General features: G+C 32.5%; 1 protein-coding gene across 6 annotated transcripts in view; it reads left to right on the top strand.

The window, feature by feature from the left end:
- Positions 1-1,938: 1,938 nt before the first annotated feature.
- Positions 1,939-20,386, top strand: part of LOC118202056 (protein arginine N-methyltransferase 9-like) — a 69,714-nt gene continuing 51,266 nt past the window's right edge. For 4 of the 6 annotated variants that reach the window (XM_085820530.1, XM_085820533.1, XM_085820532.1 and 1 more), the window contains exons 1-4: positions 1,939-2,089; positions 3,446-3,639; positions 5,593-5,719; positions 20,052-20,288. In XM_085820530.1, coding sequence (XP_085676656.1) covers positions 3,453-3,639; positions 5,593-5,719; positions 20,052-20,288 — 551 coding nt within the window. In that variant the 5' untranslated portion in view covers positions 1,939-2,089; positions 3,446-3,452. Of the gene's footprint in view, positions 2,140-3,445; positions 3,640-5,592; positions 5,720-16,237; positions 16,938-20,051; positions 20,289-20,386 lie in introns of those variants that run through there. The other 2 variants (XM_085820531.1, XM_085820534.1) reach the window with 2 other exon arrangements.

Here is a 20,386-nt window from a genome sequence, read left to right on the forward strand (position 1 = left end):
ACTTATTAAATATCATGTACTTCGCAATTAAACCATAAAATTCAGTTTAACAGCAATACCGCAAAATAATTTTTAACTGAGCATGTCTTTAGAATTTCCGATACACAGTCTTGCTCGCTAGAGATAAAATTGTTTTCTTTTCGTACAGTGTTTGTGGTGATCCACGGTTTGAAAATGGATTCTGAATCAGTCGGGATTCGTGCACTAACCTAGTGCTTCACATTAGAGAGTAAAGAACATCCATGTTAGAAAAATATACTTTTATTATACAGCGAAAACGCGCAGCAACATTCTTAACGAAAGCTCGTTCTCTAACAACATACTTTTTCCTACATTCCGGTTGCGCATGCGCATTGACAATTATCAAAGGAGCTTGGCAGATACTGCGATCTGTTGGTTAAACTATTACTACATATTCCTCCCACCTGAATTTACTGGGAGGTAAATTTACACATCTGTTAAGTATAATTTGCATAATAGTACAGTATATAATATTGAAGTGTAAAAATTATGCTTACCAAGATGTTCTAACTAAATTGAAATACAAATTACCTGGCGATGCAGCATTCCATAATTTTCTAAACATGCTAACAGATAACACTAAACCTAGAAAAATAAAAAAAATAAATCAAATTATTACAAAGTATTCAAACAAGTACAAAACATTTCACAGACGTATCACTGGTTTCACAGTTCTACCACTGCTGGTAGTCATAGGAATATTTTCAGTCATATCCTTTTAGACTGGATTATCCAGCTCAAGTCTGTACAGTCTTTGTACTAGCCTTAGAAACCCAGAAGTCTCTGTTTTTATGACAGCAAGTCTTATTTTGCCCATCACGACCAGGTATCAGCTTTATGACACGCGCTAGGTTCCAAAAGGCACGTTTGTTGTTGTTATCTTCCAGTAGAACAATTTCACCCACCTGAAGAGGTTTAGCTATAGAGTTTTTAATGGACTGTTGACGTAACTGTCCTAGATATTCCACACGGAATCTTGCTCTAAATTGTTGTCTCACATTTTGTAGATACTTAGCTCGTTTACTCAGTTTTTCCTTATCCACTGTATCGATATCAGGTACTCCTGATTTGGAAATCTCCCGCAGGAACATTTCTGGAGTTAATGGGGATGAATCTTCAACATCTTTCGACACGTAGGTAAGTGGCCTAGTCTCTCACAGTCGCATAGTACTGTAAGCAATTCCTCGTAATCCAGGGCAGCACGACCTAGAACTTTTCTCAGAATCTGTTTCACCATTTGAACTAAACGTTCCCACTTAAATGATTCTCTTTGAATCAATAACATAAAATAGTTATCTTAGCTCATTCAATATCCGAAACTGACAAAATTTTGGAGGTTTCGTTTGTAATTCTTCTTAATTTAAAGTAAAACCTAAGAATCCAACCTAACATGCGTACAATTTTCTTTATGGATGAAAAGTACCTGTAATACCAATTATCAGCTCTTAGAATCTTTGTTAAGAGTTGTCAATACTGATTTACGCCTTTCTGAATTTATGATCTCTTCGTTCGGCAAATCGGTGGCTCTTGACCATGACGATTCTGGTTCTAACAGCCATGATGGGCCCTCCCACTATTTCGACAGCAAACTGAACTGTTTAACTGAACAGCCTCTAGAAGGGAGATCGGCTGCATCAACACCGACTCTACCGACTCTAGAGTCGGTGTTGGCTGCATTCAGCTCCGAAGGGATGTGATGCCAATCTTCTATCTTTGAAAGTGTTCTTACGTCTTCCGTGACTGCATATTTTTAATGCAGACATTGGCGTTAGTACCATGTCTATGTAAAGCCAAACTGGTCATGATTAAGGCTATATAGGAGCCTTAGTCATGGTTATTCATTGAGGGAAATTGAAACTATGAAAGAAAAAAAAAAAGAATATAGCTAGAAGGGAAAATTGAAGGTCCGTAGCGTTTCTACGGACCTTGGGGAAAATTATTATCCCGATTTCCCAATCTTGTTTTGGCATCAAAATGTATAAAAGGTGATTCCCGTTGAGGATCGTACTGATATACAAGCAAATATTACTTAACTATTACATCTGGAAATTTAAAAACTTACATTCAGGTACATACGGATGTTATATATTGTTTTTAAAATGCTACATATAAATATGGGTAGGTTTAGATTGAATTTCAAGTAACTTGAATATGAAGGGATTTAATGATTTTTATATTTGAAGTAAAGTTCGTGATAATTTTTGTTATCAAACAGAGAAAGCATTATATATTCAAAATACTGTTCTCGTGATCATCCTAAACAAATTAAAATCATTATTAATGGCTGCATGATTTTGGCATGGATTTAAATGCCTGATATTGGTGATATATTAGTTTTCGTGGTTACATATTTGCTTAGAAAAGTAGAAATATTACCAAATTCACCACATTCTTTACAGTTCTTCTTTGCTGTAAAATTTTGTATATCGGGTAGTTTATCTGTTTTGCGAAAAAAATAATGTGATTCGTATTGTCACATGCTTTTAAAGTAAAATCTTAAAAAAAAAAAAAAAAAAAAAAAAAAAAACCTGTATTTTAAATTCTTTTAGTATATATATATTGGGAATTGGTTGAGATGAGAATGAATTAGCCATTTGTTAGTTTGATTTTGTGTACAATTTTGTATTTTAACAACATTCTTAACACCATAATATAAGGATTTATAAAGCTTCTATCTTTGAAAATGTTCTTACGTCTTCCGTGACTGCATATTTATATTAAGCATTATGCATATTTATATTATATTAAGTAGTATCTTAATCTGAAAATCTGTATATTTTATCAGCTAATTTGAGAACTTTGCTAATACTATTTCAATGTTTAAACAAATGTTTACTTACTTTTTCTATGGCTCAGTATATAGATTTCATATTTGATGTGGCCATCTGGAAAATTATATAAACTTTTCCATTTTTTTACAAATATTTACTTTATGCTAACAAACTTTTGCATCTTTTTCATGCAGTGTTCAGACTTTAATACTTTCATTTAATTGAGCATTCATGTATTATTTTCCATAGCAGTACCATTTATAATAGGGTAAACCTTTTTTTTTTGTAAATTAATATTTTTTTCCGTAGCAGGACAGAAAATATTTAATGTCCTTTTAATGTTATATCAATGAGGAGTGGCAAATTTGCTTACTCTTCTTCTGTTGTACAATTTGAGAGGAGTTATAAAAATTAAATTAATGTATAATGTTTTTAGTCAAATTCATTTTTTGATACATATGAAATATGATGCACCCTGCTTTGCAAATTATAAAAAAATTAGTGCTGTCACATTTTATAGATAAACAAGTTTTTATTAATATATGTTGTGTGAATCCTATCATGTAATGAATAACATTTTCTTTAAAAAACAGTAAATTTTAGTTTGCATTGTATTTGGCCTCTTTTTACAAATTAAGAGAGTTTTTTTTTAGGTTTTTAATGATGGAATGTGACTCTGAGAACTGGTCTCGTGGTCGACAATTACTTTTACAGCGATGCAAAAACCGTGCTTTGATGTGTTTAAATGAGCATGAATATAGTCGAGCATTTGCCCATTTCATAGTTGCTTTAAAAGTGGAACCTGCTGTAAAAGGCGAAGTTTTGAATGCTTTTTTATTTACTTTAGGTAATACAGATATTTTATACATTCTTTATGTGTTTATTCTAGTTATCTTTTTTTTTTTTTTGTATATCCTGTTTTATTAAAAATGTAGCACCTTATATTTTTTTATCTCTTTTGAAAATTGCTAATTTGATATAATAATATGTGTATGTTAGATCATGAGGAAATTATTCCTATATTTTTTTTAATATCTTTTGAAAATCACATGAGAGTTCTTACTACTATATAAAACTGCTAATTTTATATAGTAGTAAGGAGTTCCAAATGTCATACTTTAGATTTAAGGAAAGGATCTTAGCTAAATTAAAATGAGAAATTAAAAGGACTATTGCTAATTTAAAGTTGTTAGTTTTCTTTCATATTTTATATCTCATATATATATATATATATATATATAAAGAATTTCAAAAGTAGAAAGATAATATGAACAAGAGAGACCTTAGTGGTCAAGAATTTTGTACATTGAGCTGCAAAATTTGAAAATATTTGCAAAGATGAATGTTCAAAAGTTATTCCTTAAAAGTACATTTTATACTGTAGTTCCTGAGTAAAAGAGTTACACCATGTAAAAACAACAAACAATACTAAAGATGTCATAGTTAGAGTAAAAACGTAATGTAAAAATTACAAAACGAGATAACTTCAAAATCAAAAAGGGATGAGAAAAAACTTATAAATTTTAAATCAAAAATTTTAAATTTTTTAAAAGATGCATGCAAATAATTAAAAACATATCAAATTCACAGGAAATATGTACAAAGAATTGCAATAAATGGTAAATTAGCCCAACTCGAGATTTAAGCCGGACTTATCAAGAGAAAAGCGGCTTAAAACTCGAATTCGACTAAACAGTTAGCGCATTTCGTCAAACGAAAACAATTGAGACTGAAAGCGGAATTTCATTAATAAAATAATCAAACTTAATTATCTTAAGTAAGTCTCAATGGTTTTGTTTCTTTTCCCAACGTGACTCAATTCAAGTTGTAATCTCAATTCAAATGAAGCAAATCTCAATTCAAATTAAGCAAGAAAAAACTATACCAGAAAGCCTAGTTAGGCAAATGTACAATAACATAAATAGCTAAAAAGCTATTAGTATATCTATATACTATATATATATATAAAGAATTATAAAAATAGGCTAAAAATTAGAATTAAAAAAATTTTTTTTAATCTGTCCTGTGCTATAGCTGCAGGATTGAAGTAGAATAAGCTTAAAATATCAAAATTTAATATTAAATTGGAATAAAAGCAAGACAATTCCTTTATAACATAATAATAGCAACCATGTATAAGAGGTTTAACACAGTATCAAAACAAATCCAAGTAAAGAAAGAATTCATAGTAGAACAAACTTGAAAATTAAAAATGTGATGTATAGATATTGCTTTTCTTACACTTAGGTGACATAAAATTCAACAGCAAAATCACAAAATATTTAAAAGCAGCTTATCTTCAAAATTTCCAATAGAATCTGAAGTGTTGTGATCTCTTTTTTAATATTTGGTATGTGATTTCTTTAAAAACAATACATGCTGTATCATTTAGGGACAACATCCTCTTAATTTCATTGCTATACATTTTTCTATTGTCTCTGTATTATTTCTTAAAAAATAGTACATGGTGATAACATTTGTATCACTTTTATTTGCATTGCTATACATTTTTCTATATTCTCTATATTATTTCTTTAAAAACAATATGTGGTGACAGCATTTGTTGGCAACATATGAAAAGAAATACAGACAAAAAAATGAGGATTGAGACTAATAACATCTCTGGCACTTAAAAGGAAAAAAAAAAAAAAAAAAAAAAAAAAATCGAATTATGAGCTAATATTAAATGAAGCAAAATATGAAAACTGTAACAAAATTATAAATTAGAAGTGAATGCAAATTTTGTTATCCATAGATTTTTCATTTTTTAATATGTAATTATACTTATAATTTTGTATAGAAAAACTAGCTGAAGATCTGGAAAAAGAAAAACAGCTAAATGAAATTCTAATGTGTTATGAACAAGCACTTGAAGTTCTTCCTCATGATTCCCATGTTTTACATGGACTTGCTACTGTTTTATTTAGGTAAGTTTAGTTTTTTAAATTTTAGGTTATGTCATTTGCTCAGTAATCTTCCTTTTAAGTTTCATTTGAAGACTTGGTTTTGTTGGGAGTACTGGACATTTTTTATACATTAAGCAAAATAGTTTGTGGGTCATAACTACCTACCTCCAATTACAAGGGAGACTACACTTGAAATTTACTTCTTTATTTTATAGAAGAATAATTGAATGTTGAATGTCCTATCATGAGAATATTTATTCCCTGATCATTATCGTATTGATTTAAAAACCTTAATCTTATCGACAATGAACATAAGTTTATTTTCACACAGTGTGGTTATATAACTTTTTAAATGGTATATAACTTAAGTGTACTGTTCTGTTATCGGGACCATATTAAAAAATGTATGCGTGTATGTATGTATATGTATACATGCATAAATACATTTGCATGTACATACATGCGTGCATACATGATGTCATACATACATATCAGAATCTGGTCCTAATAACATATAACAGTACCAACTTAGGTTTCGTCCTGGAATTAACATGGAGATGAAAAGTGAAATGTGATATATGACCTGTTGTATTGACAAGAGTGGAGTAAAGTATAATGTCAAAAATAATAAATACTGTGCGAGAACAATAGATATTTCTTGCTTAGCTCCCAATATCCATTGTACATTTTGCTATATTTAATTAATCATCTATGCATGATTCTAAAAATTCCACTTCCAAAAAGTTACTATACGAGCATTGTTTTAACAAAATCTGAGATATATGTGTTAAAAACCATCCAGCTGCTATTCATTTTGGTTCTGATTACAACTCTGATTCATAGAGAAAAGATCAAATGTATATTCATTAAAATTCATCTGAATGCAACTTTTTTGATACCAACTAAAAGCTTAATTCGTGAAATAAAGACTAAATGTATGTTCAGTTAAAGTGCATACAACAAATTTAGTCATGTACAGCACTGTTTTGGACTGTAGCTACGAAATAACGAAACTAATTTTCTTTTAAATCCATCTTTTATTCTATTCAAAAATTAACCAATCAATTAGCAGCCATTCAAAAATCCAAGCAACAGAATTTTTCATCGAAGAAGCTAATAAAAAAGAATTACAAAAAACCAATGATACTGATGCATGCATGTTACAAGAGTTGCTAAGCAACGACAGTAGAGGAGAGAGTTTTCATATAGCAGGACATTCAGTCACCAACATTCTGCCCAGTGTTGAGATACTAATTTCAAAACTAATATAAATTATTTAAGAAATTCAAAGTTTGATACATATATCAGTTAGAAACAATTAAATGCAATAATATATCTATTAAACAAATAACAAACAAATTACTACATTTTACAATAAAATAGATATGCAATATTAATACAGGTAATTATAATATAAATTCACTACATCAATCGTTCACAGTTAAAAAACATAGGTTCGATATTCCACGTTTTATGAGTCTTTGAGGTGTTTTGATAACAACATGGACTTTATCATCGCTTCCAGGAATGGTTTCATAGATACGCCCTACTATCCACATACATAGAGGTAGTTCATCCTCTTTAACTAATACAAGAGTACCTATTTTTATACTGTCCTTTTGAAAGAACCATTTACTTCTCTGTTGAAGATTGTTCAGATAATCTCTGGACCATTTCTTCTGTATTATTTAGTTAATTTTAACAATTTACTGCCAGTCTATTGTCGGGAATTTCTGTTATACAAGGTTCAGATAGAGCATTAAGATGTCTTCTGATTAAAAAATGACCAGGGATCAAAGTTTCGAAGTCATTTGGATCTGAAGATAAAGGTAATAGAGGTTCTACTATTTAATATACCTTCAATTTGTTTTATAACAGTCAAAAATTCTTCGAGAGTCAATTTTGCATTTCCAATAGTTCGTTTTAGATGATGTTTAAAGGATTTCACCCCGGTCTCATATATAACACTGAAGTTGGGAGAACGCAATGGATTGAATTTCTAAATGATTGATTCAGAAGCTAAATATGACGACAGACTAGGGGAACTTTTGACGAGGTTTAACAGCCTTTTCAAATCAGTGTTGGCTTCGACAAAGTTGTTAGCATTATCTGAATATATAGTTGAGCTAAGGGCACGTCACGTGAAAAATCTTTTTACTGTTGCAGTTACAGCCTGTGATGTTAGATCTGTAACAAAATCAAGATGTATCGCTCGAGTAACTAAACATACAAAAATAACAACATATATCTTATTTAAGGTACCTCTTTGTTGATTTTTATATTTTATGTAAAAGGGTCCGTATAAATCAGTTCCAGTTATGGAAAAAGGGGGACTCACAGAAACTCTTTCCTTTGGCAATGGTGCCATAAGTTGTTGGGCTATTTTAGGTTTATTTTTAAAACAGATAATGCAGTTATGTACTATTTTATGAGCAGTGTTTCTGCCATTTAGTGGCCAAAATTCCTGTCGAACAAAATGCAGCAAAGTCTGAGCACCAACATGAAGTCTGAGCAATGGAAGTATTGCATAATTATATAGTTAAGTTATGATCCCTAGGCAGCAGAATAGCATGCTTTTGGTCATAGGATAAAGATGATTTATTTAATCTGCCACCTACCCTAAGTATTCTATTTTCATCAACAAAAAGATTTAAATTACTTAAGTGACTATCTTTTATAATTTTACTATATCTAAGGGCTTGAATTTCTTCCTTGAATAGTATTCGCTGTACTAGCCTTACCATTGCTAGCTTGGCATACAAAAATTCATCTCTAGTAATAGGACCTGATGACCTGTTACCTTGTCGACAGTTGGAAATAAACCTATAAATAAAACTAAGAATACAGATTAGTTTAACAAAACTATTACTTAAAGAAAGAAAATAGTTAATGAAATCAGCACTAGAAGTAATACTAAGAGAAATTTCTGGAGATTTTTTCAATTCGCATTCGTAAAGTTCATAGTCCTTAACATCTAAACTAGCCTTTTCTATAACATTCATGTCAAGATTAGGAGGTCCATTGAACCATAATTCTGAAGATAAAAGTTCGTTAGGTTCGATTCCACGAGAAACCAAATCAGCAGGATTCTCCTTAAAACGGATATGTTTCCACTCGAAATTTTCTGATAATGACTGAATTTTTGCAGCACGATTCACAACAAAGGTTTTGAGTTGATGTGGTGAAGCGTTTATCCACACTAATGCTATTGTCGAATCTGAATATAATGTTACCTTTTCAATGTCTATATTTAGCGAAGTCAGAACGTTTTTAACAAGCTTAGCAAGTAGAAGACAAGCCGAGAGCTCTAAACATGGTAAAGATAGAGCCCTTAAAGGGGCTACTTGAGATCTGCTTGCCAGTAACTTTAAACAAGGGTTATCTTGAGTGGCATTTAAGTAGACCACTGCTCCATACGCAGATGTTGAAGCATTGGAGAAGCCTACGATAGCCCTTTTATCGGTTGTACGAGGGTAAGTTGAAAAATAAGTTTCCCCTGTTGACTATGGTCAGAGTAGTGTATGAAAGTCAAAAAATAGAATGAGACATTAAAGATATGACATACCTTTATTTTATTATTCTCGTATGAGTACGTTGAGACATTTGTCATATCGCTTGATAAGCTTAAAAAAGTCCTCCAAGAAAAATTCACGCTTTGCATATGGAAGAAGCATTGAACGGCTATGGACGAAAGGCGACACAGCAGGAAAACGCGCAAGTCACCGATACGCCATTGGGTAGAGGTCGCTGCAAATCAAGCAGATGGCGCTGTTGCAGTGCCTGCGCAAAGCGGAGACCAGCCTCTCATTTGAGCCCCGGTAGGTATGGAGAGAAGGTGCGTTTTGAATTCGTGGTCAAAGGAGGAAGTGAGAGCGGTTATCCGCTATGAATGGGCACGTGGAGTATCAGGAACAGAAATTCATAACCGCCTCGTGGAAGTCTATGGGCCAGGTGTGATGTCAAAGCAAATGGTGCGGAGATGGTGTCACACATTCAGTGATGGACATCAGCAAGTGGAGGACATACCGAGAGCTGGACAGATGCGCACGGCCACTACAGATGCAAATGTCAGGAAGGTGGATGACATGATTAGAGCGAACTGGCGTATCACCATCGATGAAGTAGCGGAAGAACTTGGAATCTCACATGAGCGAGCTCAAAACATCATCCACGACATTCTTCGATACAGAAAAGTGTCAGCACGATGGGTGCCCCGACAATTGACCTCGACACACAAGGAACAACGCATGGGGGTCAGCCTGGAACATCTCGTGCGTTACCATGAAGATGGCAATGACTTTCTGTTTCGGATTGTGACGGGGGATGAAACGAGGGTCCACCATTTAATGCCAGAGGCCGCATCTATGGAGTGGAAACATCCATCATCACCTGTCCGAAAGAAGTTCAAGACAACTCCCTCTGCAGGTAAAGTGCTCCTCACAGTTTTCTGGGACGCCCAAGGAGTTTTGTTGCTGGACTTTTTGTAGGTTGGAACCATCAACTGTGACACCCTGTCGAAATTGAAAGAGGCGATTTGGAAAAAGCGGCCTGGCCTTCTCACATCTGGCATTCTGCTGTTGGATGACAATGCCAGACCACATTTGGCGCCGGCAACGCAAAACCATATTGCAACTCTTGGTTGGGAGCACCTACACCATCCGCCATACAGTCCTGATCTCGCACCAAGTGACTTCCATCTGTTTCCGGCTTTGAAGAAAAATCTCGGGGAAAGGCACTTTGGAAGCAATACTGAAGTGAAACAAGCCGTTCAACGCTTCTTCCATGTGCAAAGCCCTGATTTTTTCCTGGAGGGCTTTTTGAAGCTTATCAAGCGATATGACAAATGTCTCAATGTACTTGGTACCTATGTGGAAAAATAAAGGTATGTCATATCTTTAATGTCTCATTCTATTTTTTGACTTTCATGCACAACTCTGACCACAGTCGACAGGGGAAATTTATTTTTCAACTTACCCTGGTAGAATGCAGAGCATATCTTCCTATCTTAAGATTTTCCAATGCCTTTAAATTTAAAATGAAACAATTCCGTTCACTGGCAAATGGTTCAGGTAATTCATCATCCCAGTTCAGTTTTAAAGACTAACATCCCAGTTCAGTTTAGTTTCTGAAGGAATATTTTTGCTTTACAGATGACTGGCCCGATAAAGCCACTAGGATCATACAACAGTGCAATGACTGAAAGGACATCTCATTTTGTAAAAGATGACTTGCCTTGGAAAGAGACTTTAAAAGTAAAGATGTTGGATTCTGGTTGCCAAATTATGCCAAGAGTTTTAGTAAATTCAGTGGAATCAAAGTGAAACTTTTCCTTAGATACTAAAGTGTCTGATACACTCTTAGAGTGCCATTTGTGTAAAGATATTCCACAGCTTTCGAATATCTTTATTAATTGATTCTTTAATTCAATAGCAGACTCAAAATTAGAGGCTCCTGTAACCGTGTTGTCTATATAGACGTCAGAAAGAATCACTTCAGAAGCTAAAATGTATTTCTGCTGTTCATTCAAAGCTAACTCTTTTAGAGTTCTTATAGCTAGAAATAGAGCACATTTAGTTCCATATGTTACAGTTCCATACGTTTAATCTAAAAATAATAGGTGAGTCATCTTCATGCTCTTTCCATAAGATATGTAGAAGATTCCTTTGCAATGAATCAATTAAAATCTGTCTAAACATTTGTTTAATGTCTGCGACCAGTGCTATTTTATTTTTACGAAATCGAACAATTAAATCAAAAATAACTTCTTTAACCTCTCCTGAAAGTAAAATGTCATTCAGACTCAATCCTGTAGTAGTAGGAGCTGATGCATTAAACACAATGCTCAATTTCGTAGATGAATTTTCAGGTTTGTAAATTTCATCGTGAGGAAGGTAGAAAGTAACAGGTGAAGGAATTTCTTCTTCAACCCTTTCCATGTGATTTAAGCTTTCATAATCATTGATAAAATCTATATAAAGCCTTTTTAGGTCTGAGTTTTTATTTAACCTTTTAATAATCTGATTAAGACGTTTATTAGCAATGTTTCTTGAATTGCCTAATTGATGAAGTGCTTCTTCTCGAATAGGTATCTGTACTAAGAAACACCCACTCTCATTTCTCCTATGGGTCTTCTGATAATGCAATTCGCAAAACTCCTCTTCTTCGCTTCTAATTGGTTCGTTGGCTATTTCTTCGATTTGCCAAAATTTATGTACACATTCTTCTAGACTTTCCGACTAGGAGATTAGCCCACAATATTGGTGTGAATTTTCAATTTCAAGAAATCGATTAGCAATAAATCCGAAGATTGAATTTTGGAAAAGTAAAGTACTAGGTAATCGAATCTTTCGCTCCTTCACTAATTCGAAAAAACGTTCGGCACCCAATATGAGGTCGATCCTTCCTGGCTTGTCAGTCTGGATCTAATGAGTATATATGCTCAGGTATTTTCAGATTTTCTACATTTATTCTGGTAGCAGGTACAAAGTCTTTTACTTTAGGTACAACGAGAAAGTCTATTACTGAGTTGAAAGAAGAGTTATTATTACTAATAAGAACGTTATTTAATTTCATTTAATATTCATTGTATTTCCACTTAAACCATTAACAGGAATATTTACCTTATGTTTGTTAAGACCAAGCGAAGAAGCGAACTGTGAGGTCATAAAATGCGATTGAGATGCACTGTCCAGTATCGCTCTGCCGCTAATTTAATCACTCCGAATCGGTGACCAAACCTTAACCATGCTGTAGAGAGCAAAATGTTTTGTTTGACATTTTACTTAAAGATGCAAAAGTCTTTACCACTTCAGTTAAGTTTGGATTTTTTATTACATCGGGCGAACTAGGCTTCTTTTTGCTTTGCGTATTACGAGCATCTGCAGTCTCTGAAATGGGAAGATTTTCCGACTGCAAACATGGTGAAATATCTTGATCTGGCAAAGTTTTTTCACACAAGGAATTTTTAGTTTCAGGCCTACATAATAAACAATTGTGCTTTCCTTGGCATAAACGAAAAGAATATTTGGATTTGCATGATGCAAGCTTATGTTTGCCAAAGTTTATACAAAGTGCTTGTTTTTAAACAATATTAAATCTTTGCAATGGAGTCATTTTTAAAAATAAAGAGCAACTGTATACCAAATGTGACATTTTACACAATATGCAGGAATTGCTGATCGACTTTAACAGGAAATTTCTAGCTTTATTTATATCAGAAGTTTTCATATTTAATGACGGTAATTGAACTCCATGTAAATTTTCTAACATTTGGGATCGTTTTTCGAAATATTCCACGAACTTTCCAAATTTGGGTAATTCAGTCGATGTTAAACTCATTTCATATTGGTTTCTTGTTTCTTTATCTAACTTTTGAATGACAATACAGTCAAAAGTCGTTAATCCGGACTTGTCGGGACTTCGGCGATTCCGGATTATAGATCATCAGTTTAAATCTGGTAAGTTGGTTTCCAGAAATTATAAAATTAAAAATATGAAACCGTAATTTATGAAATAAAGAGCAATTATGATCTAAAGGGTATCAAAATAATAATAAAAAAAAGGCTTAATATTTATTTGTTTACTTTATTAAATATTTCTTTTAATGTAAGTTGTTTAAGTTGCTTCATTTTATGTGCTAATACTTTCTCTTTAATTCTATAAACAGACATAATTTCTTGTTCAGTAACAAAATTCCACTGTTCAAGTCTGTAATTGCTGTGCAGAGAATACCGACTAACTTGTCAATCGAAATTTTTTCGTTTTCAATAACCTCTTCACTATCGGAAGTGAATTATAATGTCGAGGAATTTGATTTAAATCATATCAAAGATGGAGTACATCAAGATGAAATACTATATTTAGTAAGGAATTATAAGCCGAATAAAATAAAAACATCTGTCCTGAAGATAAGGATAGTACTGACAGATCAACTTTCAGTTCATTGCGCGACGCGATGTTTTTCCTTCCACGCAGAGCAGCGTGAAATTGATAAACAGATTTGGGAATGGTTAGAAAAACAAAGGATATGCCTTTATCCATTTTTTGCAGCAATTCCACTTTTTGTTTAATGGACTTCGAAACATACTTTTGCTTTGTAGATCCTTTACATATTAGTAAATATATATCGGAAATTCTATTTGACATAATCGAATGTTCAAGCTTACTTTTATAAAATTGCTCTAACAGTCTGCAAAAATAATAAGCCGGATCCAATTCGAAGATTAAGAAACAACGCAATCTGCAACATTAACTGAATTAGCTAATTTTAGCTTAGCTTATACCGTCCATTATACATTAAATGTGCATGCGTAAACGTATTATGTGCATGCGCACACACATATTCGCAGCCGTAAAGGTCTTACGCGCATGCGACAAAGAGACGCATGCGCAGAAAGTTTGTAGCTTTGAGGTCCGGATTATAGATCATTCCAGATTATGGGTGTCCGAATTAACGACTTTTGACTGTATTTATAAGGAATTGATGTGTTAGTTCATTAGCTTCTAATTTCATTAAGTTTAAACCTCTTAGGCTTTTGTTCAAAACATCAACTATATTTCTAAGACTCTTCTAAGATTCAACATGTATTATCTCAAAATTTAAAATATTCATAATATGAGAATCAACAATCAACCATTTATTTTCATTTCTATCAATTAAAACCTCAAATAAAGATTGGAAACTGTCTTCTGAAGTTTCTACAACTTTTGTGTCTCCTTTTAATGCAGAACTCAGAGAACAATTTTTGAATAGCATTTAAAGAAGAGTTATTTGTAATCAAACTATCAAATTGTTTTTTTAAATTACTCCAGTTCTCAATACAACCGTGAAATTCTGGTAACCTTAAATCAGGTAACTTAATAGAGACAGAATTAGGAACCTTAATATTATTTGTTAAAGATTTATCAACTAAATCTGAATTTAATACTAATGTTTGTAAGCTTAACTTTATTTCTTCTAAACGGTCTTCCATTTCTTCAAATTCTAAATCTACACTTGATAAATTTTCATCATCAATGACATCATAATATTTCAGTTGCAACAATTCGATCTGAGATATGTCTGAAACCATATCCAATTTAATTTGAAGGCGCATCTTGTCAACATTCAAATTTGAATCTTTCAAAAAAAGTTTCCAATTTTGTAATCCTAGTTTTAAAGTTTCCATGACGTCGATTTAGCACTTTTAGTTTTTCATCTAATAACAATACTGTAGAATTATCTCTACTGTTCAGTTCATCATCTGCATTAGCCATTTTCGTTTTTAATACATCATCAAACTAATGTTTTTATTGCTTTTATTGTTCGAAGCAACAATTTATTTAGCCATTTCCATTCCGGCTATTAAGGACCACTGTTTTGGACTGTAGCTACGAAAAAACGAAACTAATTTTCTTTTAAATCCATCTTTTATTCTATTTGAAAATTAACCACTCAATTAACAGCCATTCAAAAATCCAAGCAACAAAATTTTTCATCAAACAAGTTAATAAAAAAAGAATTACAAAAAGCAAATGATATTGACGTATACATGTTACACCAGGATTCGTTGCTAGGCAACAATGGTAGAGGAGAAAGTTTTCGTATAACAGACATTCAGGTGCCAACAAGTACCAAGTCCGAGATCCAGAATCTTCAGGACTTCGCAGCTTTCATATTGTGGATCATTACTTTAAATCCAGTAAAAATGGTATGTTGATATTAAAAATTAAAAATATTCTTTAGTAGCGTTTCATATTTTGCGTAAATAAAGTGTTTTTTCTTTTTAACCTCCACCATGTGAATTCAAAATCCGACTTGAAGCCATAATCTTTTCTGTATTTTAACCCCTTGCCACTGCTGCCCAAGTCCAGTCCAAGCAACTACTGTGTGCAGTATTTGTGATGCCCAAACTGACTTTGGGCAGAAGAAAATTTAGTGTTTCTGTTTCGTAAAGCCTGAACTGAATTCGTTTTCACATATATTCATTTAAGACTTAAAATTCAATATTTTCATAATAGATGACATTATTGTTCCTACTTTTTCACTGATTTCAGTCAGGGTAAGGCGTAGGCATGTTCAGCTGCTCAGCTACACAAAGACACATGCTGGGAATGAAAGTTTTGTTTTTACACATTTAGCATTTAGTTTTGGTTCTTATTTAAATTTTATGCCAAAAAGTTTTTTTTTTCTTTTTGCAATGTCTGATTCAGACATTGTTGCAGCGTGCAATGAACTGGAAGTTGATCTGTAGGCACTATCCTTATCTTCAGGCAGATGTTTTTATTTTATTCGGCTTATACTTCTTTACTAAATGTAGTATTTCATCTCAATGCACTCCTTTGATATGATTTAAATCAAATTCATCGTCATTATAAATATCACGAATACACATCAAATAGTTTTCTGGTTGCAATTTTCTAATTTTGACTATGCGTAATGTATGCTTTACGCATGAAAAAAAATGTTTAGTAAAGTAAACAAATAAATATGAACTTTTTTTTTGTAAATTTTGATACCCTTTAGATCATAATTGCTCATTATTTTATAAATTACGGTTTCATATTTTTAATTTTATAATTTCTGCATGCCATCTTACCAGATTTAAACTGATGATCTATAATCCGGAAAAACTGATAATCCCGAATCGCTGAAGTCCCGGCGAGTCCGGATTAAAGACTTTTGACTGTACTTTACACGATGATGACAAAATTGACCAGGAAATAAATAAACCTCACATAATCCTGGATTATAACAAATGTAAAGGCGGAGTTGACACCGTAGACCAACTTTGTAGTAATTTCGCTATTGCCCGAAAAACTAAGAAATGGACAATGGCAATATTTTTTGCACTGCTAAACGTAGCGTGCATAAATTTGCGAGTGCTCTTGAACTTTACCAAACCTGATGCAACCATCAAGTTTAGAAGATATTTTTTCAAAAATCTAGGTACATCTTTGATGAAACCTCATCTTCAAAATCATTAGAAAATGCGGTTTCTCTTGTCACATTCCAAAGCTATTATTAGAAGGCTGGTAACAAAGAAGTGGACAAGATGGCCGAAAGGGAAGAGGAACCACCTGCAAAAACAATCAAAGGATGCTGCGCTGAGTGCGGTAGAATGAAGAATAATTACACTACCATAAAATGTTCTGAGTGTTCTAAGTTTACCTGCAAAAATCATCTGGGCAAGACAGTGCAACTTTGCAAACCCTGCTGCAGTGAACAGGGACAATCTGAAGAGGATTAAAGTAGCAAAAGGTTTTTTTCATTTGTAAAATTTATTACTTACTGAACTTTTCTTTACGGAATATTTATAATTTGTAAATTTGATTTGTGATCTTATAATTTTCATATAGAAAATAATACAGAATACTATATAAACTTTAAATTACGTTTCCAGTGCATTCCATTTTTTGAATTAATTAAAAATTAATAATTTCCATCTTTACTGATTTTTCTGTTATTTTTTTTCTTATATCATTTTTACTATGATGAATCACCTTATTAATTTCATATATAATATTAAATAGTTTCAAACACGAAGCAGAGGCTCGAAAAACGACCTGGCATACTTCATACACTGCCCCTCTAAAATTGTACCATATGCCAGCCCCTCCAGCTGAGGGTTAAGGAAATAAAATACGTGGCCAGAAAGTATGAAGTAGGACTTATGTTGAATGAAACTACTGATGAGTTAAAAAAATGCACTTTTAATATATTGGTATTTTTGTTGTTTCATGAACGAGTGAAAAACCATACTCCTGAAAATGTATCAACATGACAAGACAAATACCTGTACAGTAATGTAGTCCTTCAGTGTTTCTTGTAATGCTGTTGCTGGAAGGCATATATTATGAGAAAGTCAGACTTGTGGTGAGCAAAAGGCATGCTATGTCTTTTGGTTTTCTAGCAAATGATAGTCAAGTATCTCAACCTCAATCATATGGTGCATACTGCACATGGTCTACACCAGGTTTGTGAGAGTCTATGAAAGAAATACATTTGGGTATATCACTTATTGCTAACACGAAGGAAATTATTAAAAAGGTCCTTAATCATTTTGCTTTGTATTGAGAATTCTCTGGGCTCTGTCTGCACAGAATTCCATGTTATAATCAAATAGGGTAGTTCAATCAGATCAGTTTTCTTGTATGAAAACTTTGTGGAAATAATTGCTTCATATCTGCTTAAGGTTTAATGAAAACAGTTGCCATCAAGCACGTGAGCCAAAGGCTCAATAATAAAATCTAGTGTTGAATCATAATAATGAGCTGAGGAACAACAACAAGCTACAAGGAACACCCAATGACGGACTTTTCAAAATCAAACATGAATTAAATTTAAAGGAGTTCAAATGTGAAAGTCTTTGCGATATCGGTTGAACTTTCTTTCTATGTTCTTACGGTACTAACTGTGTTTATTTCAGTTATGTTTTTCCAAACACTAAATTTTTTCAGCTCATATCACCAATTTTGTTCATTATAAAATATAGAAAAAATGAGCATTGTCTAGTGTAATAGGTTTTGTAAACCACAATAAATGTTATATTTACTTCTTTAAAATGCCCACTAATGTTAATTATTATAAAATGTAATTATCATACATTTTCAAAAGTGAATGAAAATTTAATGTAACTGTTTTAGAAATTAGGAAAGGTATCTATTACTTATCAGCATCATTTTTACTCTTTTTATGTACATTTTCAGAACATTCTTTTTCTACCCCCTTATTTTTGACAATTTTCAAATCGTTTTTGGAATAATATGAGAATAATATAATTCCATCATTTCTTGACATATAATTCGTATGTCTTCATATATAATAATTATATGAGTAACTTCAGTCTGCTTATTCACCGTGACAAGTAATTTAAAATAGTTATGTCATTGCTGTAAGAAATTTTTGTAGATATTTTATAGTGAACTGTACAGGCAGTTAAAATGAGTTAGGTATCTGTTTATGTACATTGCTAAATTTTTGCTCATTCTGCTTGACTTAATTGTAGACAATTATATACAGTCAAAAGTCTTTAATCTGGAATAATCTATACTCCGGACCTGAAAGCTACAAACTTTCTGCGCATATGTAATACCTTTAGGCATGCGCGTAATACGTTTATGCATGCGCGTAATATGTTTACGTATGCGCGTTTAATGTATAACAGACGGTATAAGCTAAGCTAAAATGATCTATTTCAGTTAATGTTGCAGATTGCGTTGTTCCTTAATCTTTTAATTGGATCTGGCTTATTATTTTTTGCAGACTGTTAGAGCAATTTTTTAACAAGTAAGCTTAAACTTTCAATTATGTCAAAAAGAGTTTCCAATTCTGGAGCTGTCAAAGGTGAAAGCATGCTTCGGTGTCAAAGCGAAAGCATGTTCTGATGTCCATTAAACAAAAAGTGGAATTGCTGCAAAAAAATGGATAAAGGCATGAAGAAAGTGACAGAGAGGTGATTTGTTTCTCCAATCATTCCGAAATCTGTTTATCAATTTCACACTGCTCTGGGGGGATTGTGGACGTCGTGGTGCGCAATGAACTGAAGTTGATCTGTCAGCACTATCCTTATCTTCAGGGCAGATGTTTTTATTTTATTCGGCTTATAATTCTTTACTAAATGTAGTATTTCATCTCGATGTACTCCGTCTTTGGTACGATTTAAATCAAATTCATCGTCATTATAAATGTCATGAATACACATCAAATAGTTTTCTGGTTGCAATTTTCTAATTTCGACTATGCGTAATGTATGCTTTACGCATGCGTGCGTTGAAAGAAATGTTTAATAAAGTAAACAAATAAATATTAAGCTTTTTTTTTTTTTTTTTTTTTTTAATTTTGATACCCTTTAGATCATAAATTGCTCTTTATTTCGTAAATTACGGTTTCATATTTTTAATTTCATAATTTCTGCATGCCATCTTACCAGATTTAAAATGATGATCTATAATCCGAAAAAACCGATAATCCGGAATCGCCGAAGTCCCGACGAGTCCGAATTAAAGACTTTTGATTTACCATTTGAAAATGGATCTGTGGTGAGTTGCTGTGCAATTTCCTAATGTTAGTGAGCAAGCACAGTAATGCAAATGCATGATAACTATGAGTATAGCAGTGTAAATGTGTAATGATGAATGATATGCTAATGGCCTTTATATAATCATTGATCTATGATTATTGCATATTTGTTAACCAATATATATATATATTGTGCAGAACTGACTGAAATTTATCATATATTCTTAGTTATTAATTTTTATACTGGAAGTATTTAAAGTATTTTTCTATATTTATGCGCATGCCTTATTTAAAAAATAATTTAAGAAAAATGAGTGTAGTTTTTAAAACTTTTTTTTTTTTTTTTTCTTTTAGGTTGGGATTTGTTGAATGTGCTTTATCTTATTTTGTGAAGTCATACCAAGCAAATCCCTTTTTCACACCATCATTGTACTGCATGGAAAATCTGAAGAATGCCCTGGTTGAGCGATGGCACTTTGTTATGTTAAATGACATAGAACGTAATACAGTTTATGAACGGGCAATAAGGAAAGCTGTTAAAGAGGGCCATAATTGTGTTCTAGATATAGGAGCAGGCACTGGCATACTGAGGTTAGTGTAATGTTTGCTAATATAAAAACCAGTACTTGTATATTATCCTGTCAATTGTGCAACTATTGCCAAGCACTGTGATTTACCTTTAATGATTA

This window comes from Stegodyphus dumicola, chromosome 7 (genome assembly GCF_044657685.1).
Source record: "Stegodyphus dumicola isolate Sdum_Otavi_A_Nest chromosome 7, ASM4465768v1".
Taxonomy (NCBI): domain Eukaryota; kingdom Metazoa; phylum Arthropoda; class Arachnida; order Araneae; family Eresidae; genus Stegodyphus; species Stegodyphus dumicola.